Here is a 22,080-nt window from a genome sequence, read left to right as displayed (position 1 = left end):
TTTTATTTTATTTTAATATTTAATAAATTTACATATTTTTTATTTATTAAAATTTTTTATATAGTCATCTTAACATTATTTTAATGTTTACATTAGAATAGTATTATGTAATATGATAATATATAAAAATGACATAATATAAAGTATTATAAATTTAAAAATTGGTTGGGTCGGGCTTGAGCCTTAAATGTTCAAGCCTAATCCCAACTCATATTTTAAACAAGCCTAATTTTTTTACCTAGGCCTATTTTTCGGGCCTAATATTTTTGCCTAAACACTCTCAAATATTAGACGAAACCTTCAGACCTAAATGAATAACACAATCCATGGACAATTCTATTGCCAGCCCTAACTTCAGTGCGCAACAATTCTAAATGTATAAAATAAACTAAAATCATTAATAAAATAAAATTATGTCATCTAATTTTTTTATAAAAACCCTAAACCTTGAATTCTTTATTTACCTCCCAATATTCTTAATTAACTACCCACTATCTTTTTTAGTAAAAGTTAAAACATCCAATATTATTCATATAAATTTTCATCATTAAAAAAATCCACCCTTTTACTTTTAAAAAATATTATTATTATTTTATAATTACAATTGTCCTCGTATCATTGTTTGAGCATAGTTTTGTTCGGACAATGGGTAATATTTAGGTAAAACTCTCCCAACTATTAACACTGTCAACTCTAAAATTTAAACTTGATCCAAATATTTGAGGAAAAAAATTACTTCCACTTCTTTCCACTTTGCTGATGTGGCATACATATGAATTACCATATAAATGACATGTTAGCATTCAACTAATTTTTTAAAATTTAAAAATATTAAAAAATATGTTTTATATAATTTTAATAATTTTTATTTTTAAAAAAATATTAAAAATACATTTATATATATATAAAAAAGGTGCTCCAACTTAATTTGAAATTTATTGAATTGAAGTAAAAAAAATTTCTAAGTCGAACTTAATTACAAGCACAAATATTGTTATCAAGAAAAAATACTTAAAAAAAAAAGAAAGAAAGATAAAATCGTGTTTCAATTCATCAATTATTAATGCCTATATATTAAAAAGTCGCAATCTAGAAAATGAGAAGATGATTCTAAAAAGTTAATGGTAATCAATAGTTAAGCCAAATATAGCGAATCACAGTTTAAGTGGCGTATGTTTATTGGTTTGAGAGCAATCCGAGTGTAGCAAAAACTCAAGGAATCTTTAAAAGGGATTAAGTCTATACTATGATTTGCATTAACAGATATAAGCAGTATTTTATGTTGAGTATACTTACAAAGATTAGGTTCATATTCCATCACATCAAATCAAGAAAGAAAAAAGGCTAAGCAGAGATATATACGTCAATGATAATATTGCACAGAGAGTCTCCCAACTGTGGGATTGTTTAATGAGGCAATCCCATGCCATTAATAAACAAAAATAAATCCCTCTATTATTATCTGATTTGACCAGATCTCGCATTATATCAGCAGTTGAACAAAACTGGTTTGTTTTTAGAGGCAAAAGCCAAGGGAAGCAATTAACCAACTCTTGTTCCCACGCGTTTTCTTATTAAAAAGAAAAGGCTGGTCGTGATCCTTGTGTCATTAAACATATTATTTTACCTTTAATTTGGCTTAGCCAAACTAAACTCAACTTAATACTTTGTATGTGGATTGATGTTTGCATGTTAATAACATATTATTTGACTTTTGTTGATGCAACCAAATTAAAGGACATCAGGAGCAGTTTAATTTAACCTTGTTTTGTGGGTGATTTGGACTGTTGTTGTTGGAAGAAAGCTGTATTGACCCCCCCACCTCCCCTTTTAAAAGGATGAGCAGTTATGTCTGACTTAAACTGGTAATAATTAAAATATATCTCACACAATTGTCTAATCTTGTTTCCCATTCTTAATTGTCTCATAAAACAAAAAAGCATTTCCATATGATTTATTTATTTATTTCAATCAGCTAATCGCAAATGTTCACGAGATAATAATAAATGTGAAGAAGATATTATTTCAGACACAGGTAACGGGGGAAAGTGGAAAGAAGCGTGTGTTGACAATAAACTGAGGATGGAAAGAGATTTCTTTCTTTACCAATTATGACAAGAACTAAGAAGAACAAAAAAAGAGTAGGTCCAGACCCATTTTTATTACCATCTTCAGACCTAGCATTCATTCATTTACCTCCTTAGTTCATTTCTTTTCAAATAATAAAATTGACCCATCTGTCAACTCTGCTTTTTAAACCAAAAAAATAGAATTGGCAAGTCAAATTCATTTTAAACCAAGATATCTTCAAGGACTTGTGTGAGCATTAGCTGACAAGGAATGACCCTTGTTTCAATCAGTGTCCTAAAAATTTAAAATCCATCTTTAAGAATAATTAAGGGGCTATATTATCCTGGGGACCCCAAATGACCAAAAGAATGTTTTGGGTCAACCCCACCAAATGGAAGCCCACTTTTTTTTTTTTTGGATAAGTTCGCAAAAACAATGATTGATGATCTGTCGTGGGTTTGGAATTTAGGAGTAGTTTATTTATTTTCCTTTTCTTTCTGGTGCAAAATGCGTTTAAGATCAAAAGACTGAGATAGCCACGGAGGGAACATGCACTTAACAATTGGGTTGTAGTTGCCGGCAAGATATGTTGAATAAGGTTTTAAGTTGAGGGTTTAGACATTTGAATTGAAACCCATCTATTCGAATTTATAAATTTATTACTGAACTATGGTATTTTATATATAAAGTTAGAATCCGGATATGGTTTAATTAATTCATACAATTGTATTTTTAATTTTCTTAAAATATTACTCCACTATTAGTTTATATCATTGTATATTCCTATTAGTTTCAAAGTTTGTGTGGATTTAGACCTTTATTTCCTAACAAAAGTTAAATCCTTATAATTTCGTCACTCAATTTTTAAGTTGTTTTTATTTTAGTTACTCAACCTTTAAATCTATAATGGCAGTTAACAATACATTCCATATCATGTTCACACTTTCATTTCGATCACCCAACTTCTAAGTCTCTTTAATTTTGGTCACCCAAGTTTTTTTTTTCTAAAGTATTGATTGGGATAAAAAAATAAAGTATTAAAGTAAAAAATTAGTAGAAACTAAAATAATGCATTAAAAATTTGTCAAATTTTACTTGTTTATCACATTGCTTGAAATTCTAAATTTTCTTTTTTTCAATATTGGAATTTTAAATTTAAAATATAAAAATCAATTAAATAAATTGGTAAAAAAATTATGTGTTGATAATGTTAACCAATTGTTACTGTAATGTTGAAATTAATTAAATTAATTTCCTTCTAAATTTTAAAATTTATTTTATGTTTCTATTTTATTGTTAATGAAATTAACTTGATAACTTATATTTAATAATTGTCTACAAAACTTAAATTTCTTTTGATTATATAATCTCAAATTTTCTATACTAAGCTAAAATCAAAGAAAAATCATTGCAATTAATTAAACTAATTGTTTGTTCTTCGTTTGGGTAAAGAAGTTATGAAAATATTTTGAGTTTTTTTTGGCATGAAATATAAAATTAAACAATTTAATTAATTGTAAGAATCTTTCTTTGCTTTTAGCTTAGTATGAAAGACTCAATGTCATATAATCAAGAGCAATTTGGGTTTTATGTACAATTATTAAAGATGATTTATTTGAGTTGATTTTAAATTGAAAACATAAAATAAAATTTTATTATTTAAAAAGAGACTAAATTAATTAATTTCAATATTATAATAACAAATTGGTTGACACTATCAAGTGATAAAAAAATTTCAATAACCTCTTTAATTGATTTTGAAATTTAAAATTTCAATATTGAAAAAAGAATAAAACTTGTAGCAACAGGGTAAACAAGTACAAATTGACAATTTTTAAAGTATTATTTTAGTTTTTACCACTTTTTAAATTTAATCATTAATGTTTTTTTACCTCGATCAATATTTAAAAAAAAAGATATTTCTTGGGTGACTAAAATGAAAGCAACCTAGAAATTGGGTGACCAAAATGAATTTGTGAACATGATATGGCATGTACAAGTTAACTGTTGTTAGAGATTTAATTATTGAGTGACTAAAATGAAAGTGCCCTAAAAGTTGAGTGACAAAATTGTAAGAATTTCATTTTGGGTGACTAAAATAAAAGCACTCAAAAATTGGGTGACCTTATACCTTAAATTTAATTAGTTTATAGCCTAAGATTTAGGGCAAATTAGAAATAAAAACCATTAATGAAAAAAAAAAAAGAGAAGTTGGTGAGAATTACCTGGATTTAGGGTAGTAACTCTAGACAATAATAATGACTTGTAAATGATAGAATTCTGGGATAGGACGGCAACAAAAAAGAAGAAGGAATTGCGCGCTTAGAGTTGCTTTAATCATTTAGAGGTAGAGCATGCCATAGCCACGCTTGAATTTAACATATCATGCTTGTTTGTTGATCTCCTTATTTACTTTGATGATTCCCACAAATTATCATCTATTTCTTTTCCCTTCTCTTTTATTACTAACTTTGCTTAGTGTTTGTAAATCAAATTTCTAGAAACCTAATTAGCCTACTTGAAACATATATTTTAAGGTTGGTTGATGTATATAGTATAATAGTATATTGTATTCAATTTTATAGCTCATGATTTTTCTTTTAATATTTCCATGTAAATTTAATATTATTTTCCGCCGAGGTTTCAACTGGAACTCATTCTCACTAAATCAGACTTTATCCTTAACTTTTTAATTTTTTTTTACATACGTGTATATATAATACACGTTATTGCCGTTAAATTCATGTATAAAATAAATATTTAATTTCAAGAAATAAAATAATAGTCGATTCACTCTTTGCTCGGTTAACATCGACATTATTATCAATGTAAGAGTATGTGAGTTTGAATGTGTTGGAGCGCATTTATTCTCATATTTAATGAAAAATTTAAATACTCTCAAATAGTGTTAACTTATTTTAATTATGGAATAACATTTTCATAATTTTTCTAACTGAGTTGGTGACCCGATTAAGGGTATTAACTCAATAAAACACTTAATAAATAGTAAGTATATATATACAGTTGATAGAAATAATAACTTGTGCATATTTTAATAAAAATGTATAAAATATATAAAATTCAAGCTTTAGTTAAGTAGTAAATTTAAAATTTTACTATTCCATACTATGCATATTTTTATTGATTTTTGTTAAAATGAAAAGACTAAAATACCTACTAATAATATAACTTATTATAATTACGGAATGTCATTTCCGTAATTTTATTAACTAAGTTGGTGATCCAGTTGAGTGTTGGATCTCATGCCTTAAGTGTAGTGTTTTTGTCCATGTACATTTGTATTTTCTTGAATATATTGGTTTAATAAAAGTATCCATAAATTACATTAATATCTTTTGTATATTGTCCTCAATGATTTTTGCATGCAAAGCAAAATGAAAGTAAATATTGACTTATTGGTTATCTAACGTTTAATTAATACTAAGTAGTATTACGTGGTCGGATTGTAATAAATGATAAATGCTTGAATGGTGATGTTGGCATGTGAAAATGATAAGTTAAGGGTTGTAAATATGTTAAATTATTGTTTAGGTATGATTTGAACATGCCTTGGTATTGTTTAAATATGTTTAGTAATGTTTTGCTATGTCATGGTAATACGTTTATAGTAAGGTCTAAGTGCAGATTTTTTTAATTCATTAAGTATTGATTGTAACAACCCAAAATCCGTGGGCACCAGAAAAGTGTGTTATCGGGCCTCCGTCTTAGTGAAATAAGTTCGAAAATAATTATTAAAAATATTTATGAGTCTAGTAGTGTGTTTAATTAGGTTTTAATTAAGTAAATTTAGCTTAATTTAGAGTAATTAGTAAAAAGGATTAAATTGAATAAGAGTAAAAGTTTAATTATAGATTAAAGAAAAATTAGAAGGACTTAAGAGGAAATTAAACCATTTCCTATAGCTGAGGCAGTTTAACGTGGAAAATATCAAAGATTTTATTGATTAAAAAATATATATTTATTTAATAATTAAGTATATTATATTATATTATATTATATTATTATATATAAAGAAACAAATAAGTTAAAAGAAACAGAATGAAAGCAAACGAAACAGAGAAGAACAGGGGAGAAAGAAAGGAAAGAAGAAAGAAAAGGGGAAATAAGGTTTATGAAGCTTGGAGTTAATTGGTAAGCTCAATCAAGTCATTTTCTCATAATTTTGATATTTTAGAAGTCTTAAAACAAGTTTTTGATGAAATTAAGTTGTTAGTTTGGAAGTTCTTAGGTTTTTAAACAAAGTTCATGTTGAATAAAATGATGAAATAGGGGTTTAATTGAACGAAATTCAAGGTAGAATAGATATAAGGATTGAATTGCAAAGTAAGCTATAAGTTTTGTGTTTTAGGGACTAGATTGAGGAAAATTCGGAATTAAGAAAATATGTTGAAAATTTAATAGTTAAATTTGAGTTTAAATGAAATTTGAATAGGAATAAGGTGTGAATTGGTGTTATAAATTTGGTTATTAACATTTTTCATCAAAACAGTTTTGAGAAGTAGCAATGGTCTGACTTTGAAAATTCACTAAAAATTTTATAAATTGAACTAGAGGATGAAAAAAATATGGAATTAAAGCTTATTGAGTCTAGTTTCTTATAGTAGAAACAGTGTAAGCAATTAATTGATGAATCAAGAGATGTTTGAAATTTTGTAATACTGGTTCGGGGTGATTTCGAGATGCCCTGTTTTAACTTTGGAAAATCATTAAAAATTGTACAAAAATTATTATGGAGTGTAATTTATATATGTGAACTCCTTAATGAATCTAGTTTCAAAATAAATAAACAAGAACCTTATTCGAGTTCTGTACAATGAGATAATTTAGTTTTAGTAGAGAGAGGTCAGAACTTTCAAATGAAATAACAGGGGAGTATTTAACGAATAAAATGTATTAAATGGCCAGACCAAAAATTCTGGAAATTTTATGATTAGAAGATATATGAGTCTAGTTTTAAGGAAAATTTACGGATATTAATTTGGAGTTTCGTAACTCAAGATATAAATAATTTAGTAACAATGACTCAAGTAGACAGCTTAATGGTGAAATTATATATATACATTAAAAATGGTTAAATTTGCATGTTTAGGCTCATGAATTAAATTGAATCATGTTGTATTGATGATTATAAATTATTATTTTCGTAGCCAACAAAGAACCTGAAGCATCAGCATCGAAAGGAAAGGAGAAAGTCATCGAGTACTAAAACGGGAGAATTACGGTGTGTATTACTATAATTCGAATTTTAATTATTATTGATTGCTGAATTTTTTTATTGTTATGTATGGTAAGTAAGACTTGAGGTAAGTATGTGAAATTGATATGAATATTGAGTGAAAATGAAAGTGATGCAAATTGAATCAAATTGAATTGAATAAGTGAATTACGGAAGATGTAATTATTTGAAAAACGTATTGATTGAAAAATGATTGGTGATTTGAATTGTGAATTGAAAGTGATATAGGATTGAGAAAGTGAATTGAATACCCTATTAACTAGTCGGGCTGAGTCGGATAAAGTTGGCATGCCATAGGATTGGAAGTGTTCAGGGATACTTCGACCTCGAGTCGATGAGACACTGGGTGTCACTATATTTCTTCGGATAGATTCGATGAGGTACTGGGTACCAACTTTACTTCGGCTAGGCCGATGAGACACTGGGTGTCAACTATTACTTCGAACTATCCGATGAGGCACTGGGTGCCATATTGGTGTGTTTGGTTGGATCCGTGTATCCGCCAAAGTCTGAGTTACGTTAATAGGGTGAAAAATTGAAATGTGAATTTGAGGCATTGAAACGAGAAAATAAATTGAATTACGAATTGAAATTGGAATTGTGATAATAAGAGAAAAGTATGAAATGTATATTCATAAGTGATATAAATTTAAGTTTGAGAAAATACATTGATTTATGAATTAGTGCATATGACATTAATTGTTAGGTATTTTAATATTTATGTTTTTACTATTGTTGATATAATTTGAATTATGGTAATATCACTGAGTATATCCATACTCAGCGTACGGTTGTTTCCGTGAGCAGGTTAGTAGAAGTCAAGTGTCCCGGTTCAGCATCCAGAACATTCCCGACTCCAACACAAATTTGGTGATGTATATTTTTCTTTTGGGTAAAGGTGGCATGTACATAGGTGTTATATAGTCACTTGAATATGCATATTACTTTGGGTAGTGAAGGTTGAATTATAAGATTTAGATGGTTAAATGAAATGGTAAGAAAAGTATATGATATTTTGATACATGAACATTAAGTTGTTAAATGAATGAAGTTTTTAATCAATTTTGAATGATGCTATGATAGTTATTAAGTTGAAATTATGTTAATGATATAAATATTAGTTATATGAATGTGAAAAATTGGTGCTGGTTGTTTTAGTTTGAATTTGCAGAAGGTTTTAGGTAAAAATAAGCAGACCGAAATTTTTATAAAAAAAAATTCAGAATATTCGAACAAGTTCCGTTCTACTTTTAACACGTGCTTGAACTTTGAGAGTTCAAGATAGGGACTCAATTATTATATTATACCATAAAAGTTATATTAATTGTAAATTATTAGTAAGTTGTCTGATATGTCCGGTAATACCTCATAACCTCGTTCCGGTAACGGTTTGGGGTTAGGAGGTGTTACATTGATACCATGGGAAGGGTATCGATACTTCAATGATTATTCTTTAATTTTTTGAAATATCGAATCTTAAAATAGTATCGATACTAGAGAAAAGTATCGATACTTTGACAAAGAAATCAATACCTTGTGAGAGGTATCGATATTATCGATTTTTATTCAATTTTTTAAAACACCGAAACTCAAATTAGTATCGGTACCTAGCTAGGGTATCGATACTTATCTTGAAGATTTTTAAAAGGTCGCAATTTGGTCCTTTTTCAATATCGGTTTAACTTTACAGCGTACGCAAGTTCGTATAAGTCCTATAAAAGCTTTTATATCCTGCTTTTGTACGAAAATGCTTATGCTTGCATGAAATGTGTTGTGAATTAAATGTTTTGTATTCGTAGTTGCTTTGGCAATAAATGTGACATCTTAGAACTGAAACCGGACAGTCAGGTTGGTATCGGGGTGTTACAAGTTAAAAGTCCAAGAAATACATATAATTAGACTCAATACAAGACAAATCTAAAACCCCTCATAAAACATGAGGGGTGACATACCCTAGTTAAATAAACTAATGTGTGCCGCCCCTCTCTCCTAGGACAAATTTTTCTATTGGATAAGTGTTATTTATATTTTACTAATTTAAAATTTTAAAATTGATGATTTTAGGGAAATGATTAGATTAAGATTTAGAGTTTAAATGACCTAGAGTTGAGACTTAAGGATTTTAGGTTTAGGATTTTAGAATTTTATAAAGAAATAGATTATTTTTTTATTTTAGAGTTAAAAGAATAATAATAGAATTAACTTGATACCTAAAAATGACTATTTAAAATTGTAGTAGTCTAAAGTTAAACTCATATTTTTAATATTTTGTTACCTCTAAATAATAAAGGAACTATTTAAGCGGACAAGCCGAGTTCAAACTAAAATTAATTTAAAATCAGGCTATTACCCGATCCGAGCCATAACGACTCGTGCAATGAAACTAAAGGGCGGCTGCTTTTGTTTGTGGTGTGTATCTCACCGAGTTTGGGGTTTGACCAAACCAAGCAAAGACACCACACACGTTGGAATCACAAAACATGTGGACCATTAATTTGGATCTGAAATTTTTGGAGTGGAAATTCCCTTTCATAAAATTATTTTGGTCCACAAAATTCATGATCTCTTCCTCAGCTTCATCTCTTAATTATTTTCGATTTGTTTATCAGTATTTGTTTACAATACCACTCCTTTTTAACATGTAATTTTCCTTTCATGTGGGCTCTTTGGCACGTGTTGTTTGTTGGTTGCCAACGTGATCCTCTAGGGTTACTTTACCAAGCCCACTGACTATTCCCATCTCCCTCTCTCACCCTACATGTATTCCAACTCGTTTCGCCCTTTTGGCACCTTTTACACTTCACCATTCCCTCAGTATTACATCACCATTATATATTAATTCACCGTATCTGATATTAAATGCCTTCAAGTCTTGAGATTTACTTCCAATTTTTGCATAGAAGCAAGTATTTCTTCCAATAAGTGATTAATTATACCACCCTTTGCTTATCCCGAAATAACTTTATTATCCCTAAAGCAATCATGTGTTAAAAGCTACAATTATTAAAAAAATAAGAAGCTAATATTAATACACTGTCAGTGAAATATTTTAATTTCAGAAACAATATTTAAATATTGCACACGTTTTTTTTCTTCAATTTTTATGTTTTATTATACCATAAATGAGATGTATGTTAACTTTACAACCATCTAAAAAAAATAATTTTAATTTATCAAATTTTTTTTATAAATTCGAAAAATACTTAACCCTAAACAAGGATAATAGTTTCACGCACATTTCGATAGTTAAATATGTGAGTTATAAGGCAGGGAGAGTCATACGGCAGACATGAGCAAAGAGCAAATGGCTAAGTCAGGCCGCTTTGCGAAGGGTGAACATTCCACAATGCAGGTGAAGAAGAAGAGAGAAGAGATTAATAGATGGCCATGTCCCTACTATCCATCAATGTATTAAAATTTTTTATTTTTATTTGTGTAATATATGGTTGGAGCCACAGTTCATTAATTATATGTGCCAAATTATGATTTTAAAAGAAAGGCAAGATGATAAAGAAAAGTTAATTTAGGAAGTATTAGTTACACCTCTCAAAAGTGAAAAACGATAAATTAAAAGATGGAGCTATTTGTTTAAGGTTAAGCATATATATAAGAAAGTTGTGGAATAATGGAATTATTGTTAAGTTAAATGGAAGTACTACTTTGATTAGATGAATGAAAAGTGACATCTCTTAATCTTAATTAATTACTATATACTAATAGTATTTTTTTTTATTTGGTGGAGTTGTAACATTCAAGCTTAAGCCTTCTTTTGATCTTATATACTTTTGTGGATAAAAAAAAAAATTAGAGAAAGGGAATCTAAGAGCTTGACCTTTGTTAAGACTAATGAGCAATATCAGCCAAGTATAAAATATATGATGAATTATATTATTACTGTTTGATTACGTTGATGCTAGTTATGAATTATGAATATTATTTTAAGTATTTATGTTTTTTTATATTTTGGTAAATTTAAAATAACGTAAGATTTGAACTCAGTTTTTTTTTTCTAATTAAGGTAGAATTTTATTAGAAATTAATAATGAGGGGCTTGGTATATTACATAATACCTTACAGGTCAACTAAAACATCATATAATAAACCAAAGACACCAAAAACCCATACAACACCACATGAAACAAAATAACAACCAACAAAAGACTCCACCAGATTACAAACAAATTCTTAGAACATCAGAAAGAGAAAACCCAAAATGAAAATGAAAATAAAAATGAAAATCCCTGACACCCCTGTGTAGGCTAATGATAGAGAGGAACATCCTCAAAAGCCCTTCTAAGAGGAACATCATCAATCTCTAAACATAGGATCCACAGTTTTCATGGAAAACAAGAAGCATTCACTCGATAATCAACTTGCAATTCATCCGCCAGTTGCCTATGATCTCACTACATCTTTCGTTGAAGAAAAACATGTTAGAACTAACTCAAAAAACGTTATAGACCATCATGCACAAGTTTCAAACCCACTCAATTACTTCCACTTTGAAGACAATCACAAAATGTAATGGTATATTGAGCAGCAATGAGGAATCAATAAAGGCAGTAATGAATCTCAGATCCATATATAATTTTCATATCAATTTTTTTCACCCTCATGTGCTATAATCTCATTATTAGTTTAATTTTTAATATTTTATAAATCGATTTGTTAGTATATAATATACCACTATCAATCTTCAAATTTTTTTTTAAAAACCAACTAATTATAAAAATAGTCTGTAAACTATTGTCACACTAAATTGTTTGTGAAATAATAATTGATATAAAGTTAGACATAAAGTAAAGAATGATTAGTACAAAGTTAAACATACAATTAAAATGATGAGTAAAAATTCTTGTAGAAAATAAGACCTCTTGAAAATAAACGATTTTTTTTTACTACAAACAAGTCATATAAGTGATTAAAAATTACCAATTATGATTAGTTTATAACAAGTAATATTCGAAACATAGGAAAAATAATAATATTTCAATCCAACCTAGCGTAAGCATATTAAAATTGACAAAAATCATTAGCTAAATGATAGATTCATCCGAATCAGGACGTTAATGAACTTCAATGTCAAGCAAATTAACAGTTTGAAGCTAAACAAGAAAGTCCCTTTCCTAGCTTTTTTTTGTTTTTTTTGTTGAGAAAATTAGATTCATCATTCCTAATTTAATTTTTTTTCATTGGGACATAATTTAATTAACTTTTGATTTTTTAAAAATCAGCCGTCTAATTTTCTTTCTTTTTTTGCCTTTTTTATGTAAAGTCTAAGTAGCTTTACATAAGCAAGAAATTAAATTAACTTACATATTGATAATAAGAGCAAAATCTAAAATTTTTAAATAAAAGTTAATAATATTGGCTAATAAGGTTTTGATTAAATAACAAGGTTGAGATATTGAAATTATAAGTTTGAATTTCACGGATTTTTCTAGTTATATTTAACTAATTAGAATGAATTGTTAAACTAACTATTTAATTTAACGTTTGTAATAATTTATTTTAATTGAAATTATTAATTATTGTATCTATAAAAAAGTAATGTCATCGAAATGCTTAAAAGGTATTCGAATAGAAAAGGTTTTGGGATTGACACAAACGTCAAACCATAAAGAAATTTTCTTGGTAAAAAAGAAAAGTCATTCATTTTAATACATTACTAGTATACTTTTTGATCTTTTAAAAAACTATCAAAATCTTATAATTATAGTGACTACAAATAAAGATACATAGTCTTCTAACAAAACAAAATTATAAACTTATTCCTTTCTAGAAATTATTTTATGGATAATTTCCATTAGATTATTCATGATTCTTTTAAAATTATTTAATAATATTTTAGTAATTTTTTTATTTAATTGACACATAATTTTTGTAACTTTTTATTTAAACTCTAAACCCTAAATCTCAAATTTAAAATCTTTCCAAACTCCAAATTTAGAGCTCGAGAGTTAAGGTTCAAAATTCAAGATTTAAGGTTAAGATAAAACAAATTATTAAAGTTATATGTCAATAACATGAAAAATATTACTAAAATAACTATAAATAATTAGAAAGATCTATAAAATAATTCATAAAATAATTTCTCATTTATTAAATATTTTATTAGATTGCCCTATAATATATAATATAATAGCAGACGATAAGTTTTTTCATTCGACTATTATATTTTAACCAAATATCAACCGTCCTAAAACAAAGTCCAAAACACTGACGTGGCAGTCAGATCAAACATATCATCACCATCATCCCTTTATTCGTAAGGGAGGAAAAAAAATTAAGCCGGTAAGGAAAAGAAAATTAAAGCAAAGGAAATAAAATAAATGCATTTTTTTTAATTGGGAAAGAAGGAATGAGAACAAAGTTAAATTTCTTTTTAATTAATTATAAACAACAGAATTCGATTCAAAATGCTTTCTCTCATTCGTCCAATCATCCCTTGAAATGTCAACCAAATTCTTTTACACTAGACCGTACTCTTTATCAGAGTTTAATTTTCACATATAAATAACGATGACTCCCAAGGGGTGAGGGTTCTCACCCATAGATAAACCAAAGAAAGGAAAGAGTTTGAAGTTTTGACGATGGCAGAAGAATTTCATGCTGGGATTTGTGGAGAGATATGGTGGGATTCCTCGAAAGCAATGTTTACGGGGTGTTCTTCGCCGTGTTCTACGGGGCTAGCCGCTGACATGGGAAGCTTCGGATGGAGTGCTGATATGGTGGATATTAAGGCAAGGTCTTCTTGTGAGGAGTCTAAAGATAGCTTAGCTTTCCCGCTGGGGGCTCAGCAAGGTGATTCAGACAGTTGTGGCAGCAGTATTTTGAATGATTCTACCTTACAAATGATGGGTTTCGGCCTTTCATCATCTACAACATCCGATTGGAACCAATCTTTGCTGTAAGTTATTGATGTTTTGAAATCATAACTGGTATAAATATTAGCATAAAAACTATCCGGGTCTTCACTATTATTTAAATATGAGTTCTTTACATACAAGAAGCTAGACCTTATAGTCCAAAGCTTCGACCACGAGTTATAAAGAACAATGGCTTGTTAATTTTCCTTAGTAAAGGAAGTCAACATGATCAGTCAATTAAATACTTGATTATTAGATTAAAATTCTTTTCATCAACTGAATATATATACTTTCTGTTTTTCTACATCGTATTTGCCTGCAGTCGGAGTAATGTGAGAAGTGAAAGTTACAATTCAGTTCTTCAAGAAGGTATTAACTCTAGGCTGAGTTGCCGGAAAGAAACAGGCATGGATTCTTCCCAAATCCAAAAGGAATGGAGTCCAAGGAGCTATACAAGCCCCGGGGAAGATTCTTCCATCACTACTTTCAAGCCTCTCAATCAAGATTTCTCCTTGGAGCAGCAGAGATTGAATTCACTAACCAGCTCCGGTAACAGTAGACCAACCTGCCAGTTTCCGATAGGTTCAGTGTCATATGGGTACCCATCAACGCTGTTACAAACTTTGTTTGATCCTGACTCTCAAGCCCAATCCCAACAACTATCGCTTTTCAACAACAATCGGTCAATCGACTATATGTCGGCTACAGCTACTTATGGGGCAAATAACGCTACTGAATCATCACCTTCTTGGCCAAGACCAGCTCCTTTCGTAAGGCCATCATTGCCAAAACAGCAGCCCAGCAACTTGCACTTCACCAACAACGCACCCTTGTGGAACGCTTCCGCCACCGGTGTAAACGACGTCAAAGCCGGCTTTTCACCCTCGCAGCTGCAACGTGAGTTTCTTTTACAAACATTTGAAGAGAAACCTAATTGCCCCAGCCTAACGAAGAAGGTAATTAAATAAAGGTGTGATGAGATATTTTTAAAGTATATGTCTTGATCATGTTCATCAGCTTGGATCCAGGGCTAGGGTTTATGGTACAGTTTTGATTTATTTATTTCATGTTGTGGACTGCTTTCATAGACTAATACCGAAGAAGTCCGGAACTCGGGGTCACCGGTGAAGAAAGGATTAAGTAGTGAACCTCCATTATTGAAGAGGCCAAGAATTGAAACGCCATCGCCATTACCAACTTTTAAGGTATTAATTTATAAATTTTACAAAGTTTCTTTACAGGTGGAATCATAGTGATCGCTTATTCAAAGAATTAGATGTAAAAGTTTTATGCAAATTTTATCAGGTTCGAAAAGAGAAGCTTGGGGACCGAATCACTGCGCTCCAGCAATTGGTTTCACCTTTTGGAAAGGTGAATTTTTGGAATTTTCTTCTTACTATATACTTTTTAGATATTTATCCTTTTGATGATATAATTGAAAGCTTTACCTTTATCTTGGCCTTTGGATTATTCTGTACCTTACCTTTTTCTTTTTTTTTCCCCAGACTGATACCGCATCTGTTCTTCATGAAGCTATTGAATACATTAAGTTCCTCCATGATCAAGTTAATGTATTGTTCCTCTATCTTCTTTCTATTTCTTATAAATAAAACTCTTAACATATTAATTTTCTATATAACATGAAGACAAGGATACTATCTAGAGAATTCTGAATATGGACTGAGAAAATGTTATTTTTACGTAATTTCAGGTTTTGAGTACTCCATATATGAAACAAGCAGTACCTTCCACACAACAACAGGTATATACATAAATAAAAGAAGACTTCGATGATAATTGACTATCTTTTTTTCTTTCTCCTAGGGCCTAGGAGTATTTGAATAATGCAGGAATTATTTGAACAATGTTGTACTTTTTCCCCCTTTGTAGAGTACTGAAAGTTTGAAAGAGCCAGAAGGGCCAAAACAAGATCTAAGGAGCCTTGGGCTTTGTTTGGTGCCAATCTCCAGCACGTTCCCGGTTGCTAATGAGACCACAGTTGATTTTTGGACTCCAACGTTTGGTGGAACTTTCAGGTAGGAATAGAAGGCTATTTAACAAAGCTAAAAGGAGATTGTACAACAACTATACTACTCATGCGGTAGATTAATTACCAGACCCGAGGCCGGCCATGACTACAATATTCATAAAGCGGCAAAAAGAAAAAGGTAATGGAAAACTTAGAAGGATAGCTACATTGCTTTGCTGTAACAGTCTTGATAAAAAGCTAAAGAAAACAAAGGAAAAGGAGAAAAGAAAGAAAAGAAAAAGGAAGTGACGATTCGAAGGTGGAAAGTACAGAGACGAAGGGTGTGCTGGAGTGCTGGCAGAGACGAAGGGTGTGCTGGAGTGCTGGGCCAAGGGCAAGCAAATGATCAGGAACCAAACCCCTTGAAGGATTAAAATAGAAAAGATTAGTTAACCTAAGCATAGGTTTTTCATTTTTTATTTCTTTCAATAATCCAAGTATAGTTGCAAGTGATTAAAAAAAAAGAAAGGAACAAGTGCTAAATTCAGCGAAAATTGGACTCATATTTATAGAAGATTAATTATTTTGTTGATGTTTAGGATCTGAATTTAGCAGATTTGGGGGGGTAAGGAGCCCCTTGGCCTTCTGTTCCTTTTTGAGCATATGTGTATAGCCATCCCCTTTTATCATCTGGTACCTTATAAAGAGAGAGAAATGATTAAAGAGGTTTTATATTAATGGTGTATATGAGTTTCTACTTTCTTGTTTACTTATTGTTGAAGACTAGGATTGAGTGGAGCTCTTTTGATGATTGGGGTTTCAACTGTTTTTTCTTTTTAAAAATATGTATTTGCAATGGTAGTTGTGGTAGTGGAAGCCAGGCGGTGGCCCACTGTTCCTGCTTTTAGGGTTTCTACATTATGGTTAGAGGAGAAAATAGATTAAAAATAAAAAGGGTAAACTACACCACAAATAATTCAATTATTGTCTATTTTCTTTTTGATCACTTAAATATCAAAATTTTTTAATTTAGTCATTTAGCTATTGCTCTTTTATTTTGTCTCCCAATTAATTAAGATTTTTTTGTTTATTTTCGGTAAGTGCTATTAAATCGCTAATGAGAGAGTGGCATGGTAGTTAAAAAATTAGTATAATAACAAATTTAATCATCAATTTTTACACAATATTTTGATTTAGTCACAGTTTAAAAAAAATTAATCCTAAAAATTTACAAATAGTCTTAAATTGATCTTCAAAATATATCTTCCTCTTTCGCTTCCTCTACCGCCAGTATCATCGTTGCCTCCACCTCCTCCACCAAATAGGAGAAAGGTGAAACCTCAAGTATTTTCTCATGATCAAAACCAAAATAATCAAAAATCAAACACAAATCTAAGAAAACTCAAAAGTCAAAATTTTTTGATGTCTCACCTTTCTCCTATTTGGTGGGGGAGGAGGTGGAGGTGGAGGCAACAATGATAATGGTGGTGGGGAAAGCAAAAGAGTAATGTAAATTTTGAGGATCAAATCGAGAGTTAAATTTGTTATTATATCAATTTTTAATTGCCACGTTACCTTTTCGTCAGAAATTTAACAGAATTTAACGGAAATGGACAAAATATATATATATATATATATATATGGACAATAATTAGGTTACTAAAAAAAGTTTCTTTCCAGATCTTCATTTGTGCTCCCGTGTATGCATTTTATGAGTAGAGTTGGGTGAAATTAGATTTTAATGGAAATTTTGTTTCGGTAAAATCCTCGGTCCGTTTCAACATATTTTAAATTATAAATTAATCGGACTAGTGAGATAAATAAAAGAAATATAACCACATTTTGTTTTTATACTTGACAAGTTTCTTTTAATTTGACCCTGCAAGTTTAGTACCATATTGATTTTACAACTTGACAACTTTTTTTTTAATTTATTTTAAAATTTGGATTTTTTGGGATACAATACCTTGGCATCATCTGAAGAGTTAAAATTTTTTGCATAAAATTTAGAGAAATTATAAAGAATATATAAATTTAAATTTTAAAAGTTTTTAAGGTGATAACACGATATAATCTCAAAATATCATGTTATAATATCTTGACAAAATCTAAGTCTAAAAAACAAAATTTAAAAATTAATGCAGATAAAAAAACCCTTAAAAAAGCAAGGTGGAAAAAGATTAATAGGAATGTTACTTTCTCATTAAATAAAAATGTTATATATCAAACTTGAACTTGTGACCTACTGATCAAATATTCACTTACTTTAAGAACAACATAAATTCGAATCATAACTGTAAAAAAAGAGTAGATTATAAAAATAATCATCTTACTATTAACGTGATCTATTTTGGTTATTTAAGTTTAAAATTTTCTATTTTTGTCCTAACATTATCGAAATTTAATATTTTCGTCACTCCTCTATTAAATCACTTATGGTGGCCTTTTTATGGGCATAATAACAAATTTAGCCGTCCAATATTTATAGATTCTATCAATTTAGTCATAATTCTAAAAAAAATGAACAAATTTAACCATCAACTTTACATATTATGTCAATTCAATTTTACTTCTTAAAAATTCAAAATTCAAATTATTTAAAAAATAAAAAATATTTAAAATTCATTTTTATAAAAATACATAAGATTTTATAAAAAAAAGTACATGAAAATTCTAAATAAATGAATACCCAATTTTTTTTTGACATGAAATTTATTTATTAAAATGATACTTTTATAAATAAAATATATATTTTAAAACCTATAAACAATACTTAAACTAAATTCAAACATTTCCTTTTTTATATTTATTTTATAAATAGTAAATTTTATTATATTGCTACAGTCTTTGTCAAATTTGTCGAGCGCTAGGCACCACCGTCCCCAATAACCCTTACTCCTACTGGGCCTTCAAGACTTTATCCTCATCGATAAATCCTCAACCATGTCCACTTGAAGCACAACCTCAAACGCAACAAACACGTTTTAGGCAACAATTTAAAGACATTAATTCTCACTTTTTTCAACTTTAGTACGTAGTTTTTAACCATCTTTGAACATAGTGGTCATTAATGTTGAAAAAAAGAAAAAGTTGAATTTGTGTAAGTATTCGTCATGGATTTTTTTCCTTAAACAATTTTATTTATAGTATTATTATTTTATTTATAAAATTTTTATTTTAATAAATGAATTTCACGATAGGAAATGATAAAAATATATATTTATTTATTTATAGATGATTTTATAATTTTGAATGTATTTTTATAAAAAAAATTTTAATTTTAAATTTTTAAGAATCAAGATTAAATTGACAGAATGTATAAAGTTGAGGGCTAGTTTGTTGAATTTTTTAGATTTAAGACTAAATTGATAGAATCTATAAACATTGAAAGGCTAAATTTATTATTATGCCAATAAAAAACTATTTTTAGTTATTTAATAAAAAAACCAAAAAATTAATAATATTAAATGATTAAAATAAAAAATTTTAATATGAATGATGAAAATAAAAATATGTTAATAATTAAATAACTATTTTTATAATTTATGAGAAAAAATGTGTACCTCCTTAATTTACGCACGGAGAGTGAGTGCCTTCTTTAATCGTTAAAGAAATTATCTTACTTTTGGAATGAATGAAGCTTTTGCATGGAATAGGTTCATGAATATGGGGTGAGATATTTCATGCAATTTTAACTACAAGTACGAAAAAACAAACTTTTAAAAAACTATTAAGTTGAAAAGATGTTTATAAGCAAAGAAACTAGATTGGTAATGAATTTCCATCATTTACTGGGATTTATTTCTAATTATATTAGATTCATTTATATATATATTATATAATTTATATCACATAAAATTTAAATCTTCAATTATCTATAATAATACTATAAATCTATAATAATATATAATTATTATGAAATAAACAATAAAGAGAACAAAAACAGGAGAAATAAGAGAGCAATCTAGATGAGAAGTATGTTATTATGGATCTGTATGTAATCTAGGTACCAAGATTATGAATGCAATTTCAATTAAATTGCAGGCATTTAGAGTCATAAACTTGCCCGAATTGATAATACTAGAAACAGAGATTTATGTTCAGTAACAGACCAGGGCCCTGTGTGGAACTTTTAAAGTACCGAAGCATCTAGCGAGCATGAGGCATGGTGAGAGTCACTGTATTGATGGATCCGGTGCCTTGCCTACTACCTGTCTCATCACCTTGGCCGCTTCTGTTGATGAAAAATGCTGGTTGGTTAGGGGAAGGAAGAGAGGCATCATTGCCTAACATGGCAACAACAGCTGACATTTTAGGCCTATCTGTTGCATTCTCTTGCACACATAGCAACCCAATCTGAAGGCATCTCAAAACTTCAGCACTAGGAAGACCCCCTCCTAACGATGAATCAACTATCTCCATAGCTTTGTCGTTTTTCCATAATTCCCAAACCTAAAACAAATAACTTGAATCATTTCAAAATTGTTTGAAAAAGAAAAAAAGTTGCATATTGCATTACATTACATTACATTGCTTGCAAAATTAATTTGCTCACATGTCCAATCAAGTTCGAGGTAGGACTGTCGGGGTAATGTCCATTATTTCTTCTACCGGTGAGAATTTCTAAGAGCAGTACTCCGAAGCTGTATACATCAGACTTGATAGAAAAGTGGCCTTGCATTGCATACTCTGGTGACATGTAGCCACTGCAATAGCATCCAAAAATAAAAGTTGTTTTAAAAGCACTTTATACAATATAGCCAAATCCAAAGCAAATAAAATACTAAGTTTTATGCACCTACTATGTTCCAACGACACGTTTTGTATCTGCTTCAACTTGATCTCCTCCAAATATTTTAGCCAAACCAAAATCTGAAATCTTTGGGTTCATTTGGGCGTCTAGTAAAATATTACTAGTTTTGAGGTCTCTATGGATGATTCTCAATCTTGAGTCTTGATGAAGGTATACAATTCCTCGAGCAATTCCGGAAATAATCTCAAGCCGACTTTCCCAGTCTAAGAGTGATCTTTTACTTTCATCTGGATTCAAAGTTTATATATTTCATTAAATCCTACGTAAAGGACCTCATCAGAAAACAAAATGCATGAGATAAAGAAACACGCGTATATATATACCAAAAATGAAACAGTCCAAGCTCTTATTTGGCAAGTATTCATAGACCAACATCTTCTCGTCTTGTTGTATGCAACAACCTAAAATCCTGACAAGATTCCTGTGTTGGAGTTTGGCAATCAGTGTAACCTCATTCTTAAACTCTTCTATTCCTTGCCCTGAGGATTTCGATAGCCTTTTAACTGCTATCTCTTTTCCGTTTAATGTACCCTGGAATTAAACATAATTTAGAAGATGGATCAGATAATTTACCTCTCAAGAAACTTGTCATAGTTTTCGTAAAACTAGCCATAGATGAAAGCAGTAGAAGGGTGAAATGCAAAAGCACCTTATAAACAGGGCCAAAGCCTCCTTGTCCAAGTCTATTATCAGAAGAGAAGTTGTTTGTGGACGCAGCAATGGTTCCAAAATTAAATACAGGTAACTCCGCGTTTCTTCCATTTAAATCGTCCTCAAAACATGATGGACTTGTAGTGAAACTCAGTGAAGGTCCTCCTTTTTTTCCTGGTAACATGCATATCATTGTTTGGTTCAAAAGGGCTTCTGTTCTTTTGTTGAGTTATAAGTCTTTATCTTATTCATCAAAAGGGTAACACTTTTATTTATTTAAATTGAAAACTTAAGCAATGGTAAATTATTAAAATGTGAATAATCCAGGTTTTTTACCTAAATAATTTTTTTTAAAAAATTAAATACTGAAATTAAATATTGAAATAGGTTGTCAGCTGAATTATATACGAAAATAGTATTTTTTTTGGGTCGCGCCTATCTTACCGACGCA

At 29.4% G+C, this 22,080-nt stretch overlaps 2 protein-coding genes across 3 annotated transcripts; one reads left to right on the top strand and one right to left on the bottom strand.

Annotated features, from left to right (window-relative positions):
• The first annotated feature begins 13,701 nt into the window (after positions 1 to 13,701).
• Positions 13,702 to 16,899, top strand: LOC107938223 (transcription factor bHLH112). Of its 2 annotated transcripts, none has more exons than XM_016871314.2 (7): positions 13,702 to 14,237; positions 14,519 to 15,152; positions 15,285 to 15,401; positions 15,502 to 15,567; positions 15,702 to 15,767; positions 15,908 to 15,958; positions 16,087 to 16,899. In XM_016871314.2, the coding sequence occupies exons 1-7, from the start codon at positions 13,921 to 13,923 to the stop codon at positions 16,234 to 16,236; spliced, it is 1,401 nt and encodes a 466-aa protein (XP_016726803.1). In that variant the 5' UTR covers positions 13,702 to 13,920; the 3' UTR covers positions 16,237 to 16,899. The 2 variants fall into 2 exon arrangements, with proteins under 2 accessions (XP_016726803.1, XP_016726804.1); XM_016871315.2 differs by having other exon boundaries at positions 13,747 to 14,237; positions 15,702 to 15,761.
• Positions 16,900 to 20,132: 3,233 nt separating this feature from the next.
• On the bottom strand, positions 20,133 to 21,833 carry LOC107938218 (G-type lectin S-receptor-like serine/threonine-protein kinase RKS1). Its single transcript, XM_016871309.2, has 5 exons — positions 21,628 to 21,833; positions 21,302 to 21,509; positions 20,968 to 21,205; positions 20,721 to 20,871; positions 20,133 to 20,617 (listed from the first exon to the last, which is right to left on the bottom strand). The coding sequence occupies exons 1-5, from the start codon at positions 21,820 to 21,822 to the stop codon at positions 20,315 to 20,317; spliced, it is 1,095 nt and encodes a 364-aa protein (XP_016726798.1). The 5' UTR covers positions 21,823 to 21,833; the 3' UTR covers positions 20,133 to 20,314.
• Positions 21,834 to 22,080: the final 247 nt, after the last annotated feature.

The sequence above is a fragment of the Gossypium hirsutum genome, chromosome A05 (assembly GCF_007990345.1).
Source record: "Gossypium hirsutum isolate 1008001.06 chromosome A05, Gossypium_hirsutum_v2.1, whole genome shotgun sequence".
Taxonomy (NCBI): Eukaryota; Viridiplantae; Streptophyta; class Magnoliopsida; order Malvales; family Malvaceae; genus Gossypium; species Gossypium hirsutum.
This window is presented reverse-complemented; position numbering and strand designations above follow the sequence as displayed.

What these genes read in the sequence shown, in the direction of transcription:
- LOC107938223 (XM_016871314.2), top strand. Translation starts at nt 13,921, where the DNA reads ATGGCAGAAGAATTTCATGCTGGGATTTGTGGAGAGATATGGTGGGAT. An exon ending in TGGTTTCACCTTTTGGAAAG is followed by an intron (nt 15,568 to 15,701) that starts GTGAATTTTTGG and finishes TTTTTTCCCCAG; the next exon opens with ACTGATACCGCATCTGTTCT. An exon ending in TCCTCCATGATCAAGTTAAT is followed by an intron (nt 15,768 to 15,907) that starts GTATTGTTCCTC and finishes ACGTAATTTCAG; the next exon opens with GTTTTGAGTACTCCATATAT.
- LOC107938218 (XM_016871309.2), bottom strand. Translation starts at nt 21,822, where the DNA reads ATGATATGCATGTTACCAGGAAAAAAAGGAGGACCTTCACTGAGTTTC. An exon ending in CTTGGACTGTTTCATTTTTG is followed by an intron (nt 21,206 to 21,301) that starts GTATATATATAC and finishes CTTTGAATCCAG; the next exon opens with ATGAAAGTAAAAGATCACTC. An exon ending in CCTCGAACTTGATTGGACAT is followed by an intron (nt 20,618 to 20,720) that starts GTGAGCAAATTA and finishes TATTTGTTTTAG; the next exon opens with GTTTGGGAATTATGGAAAAA.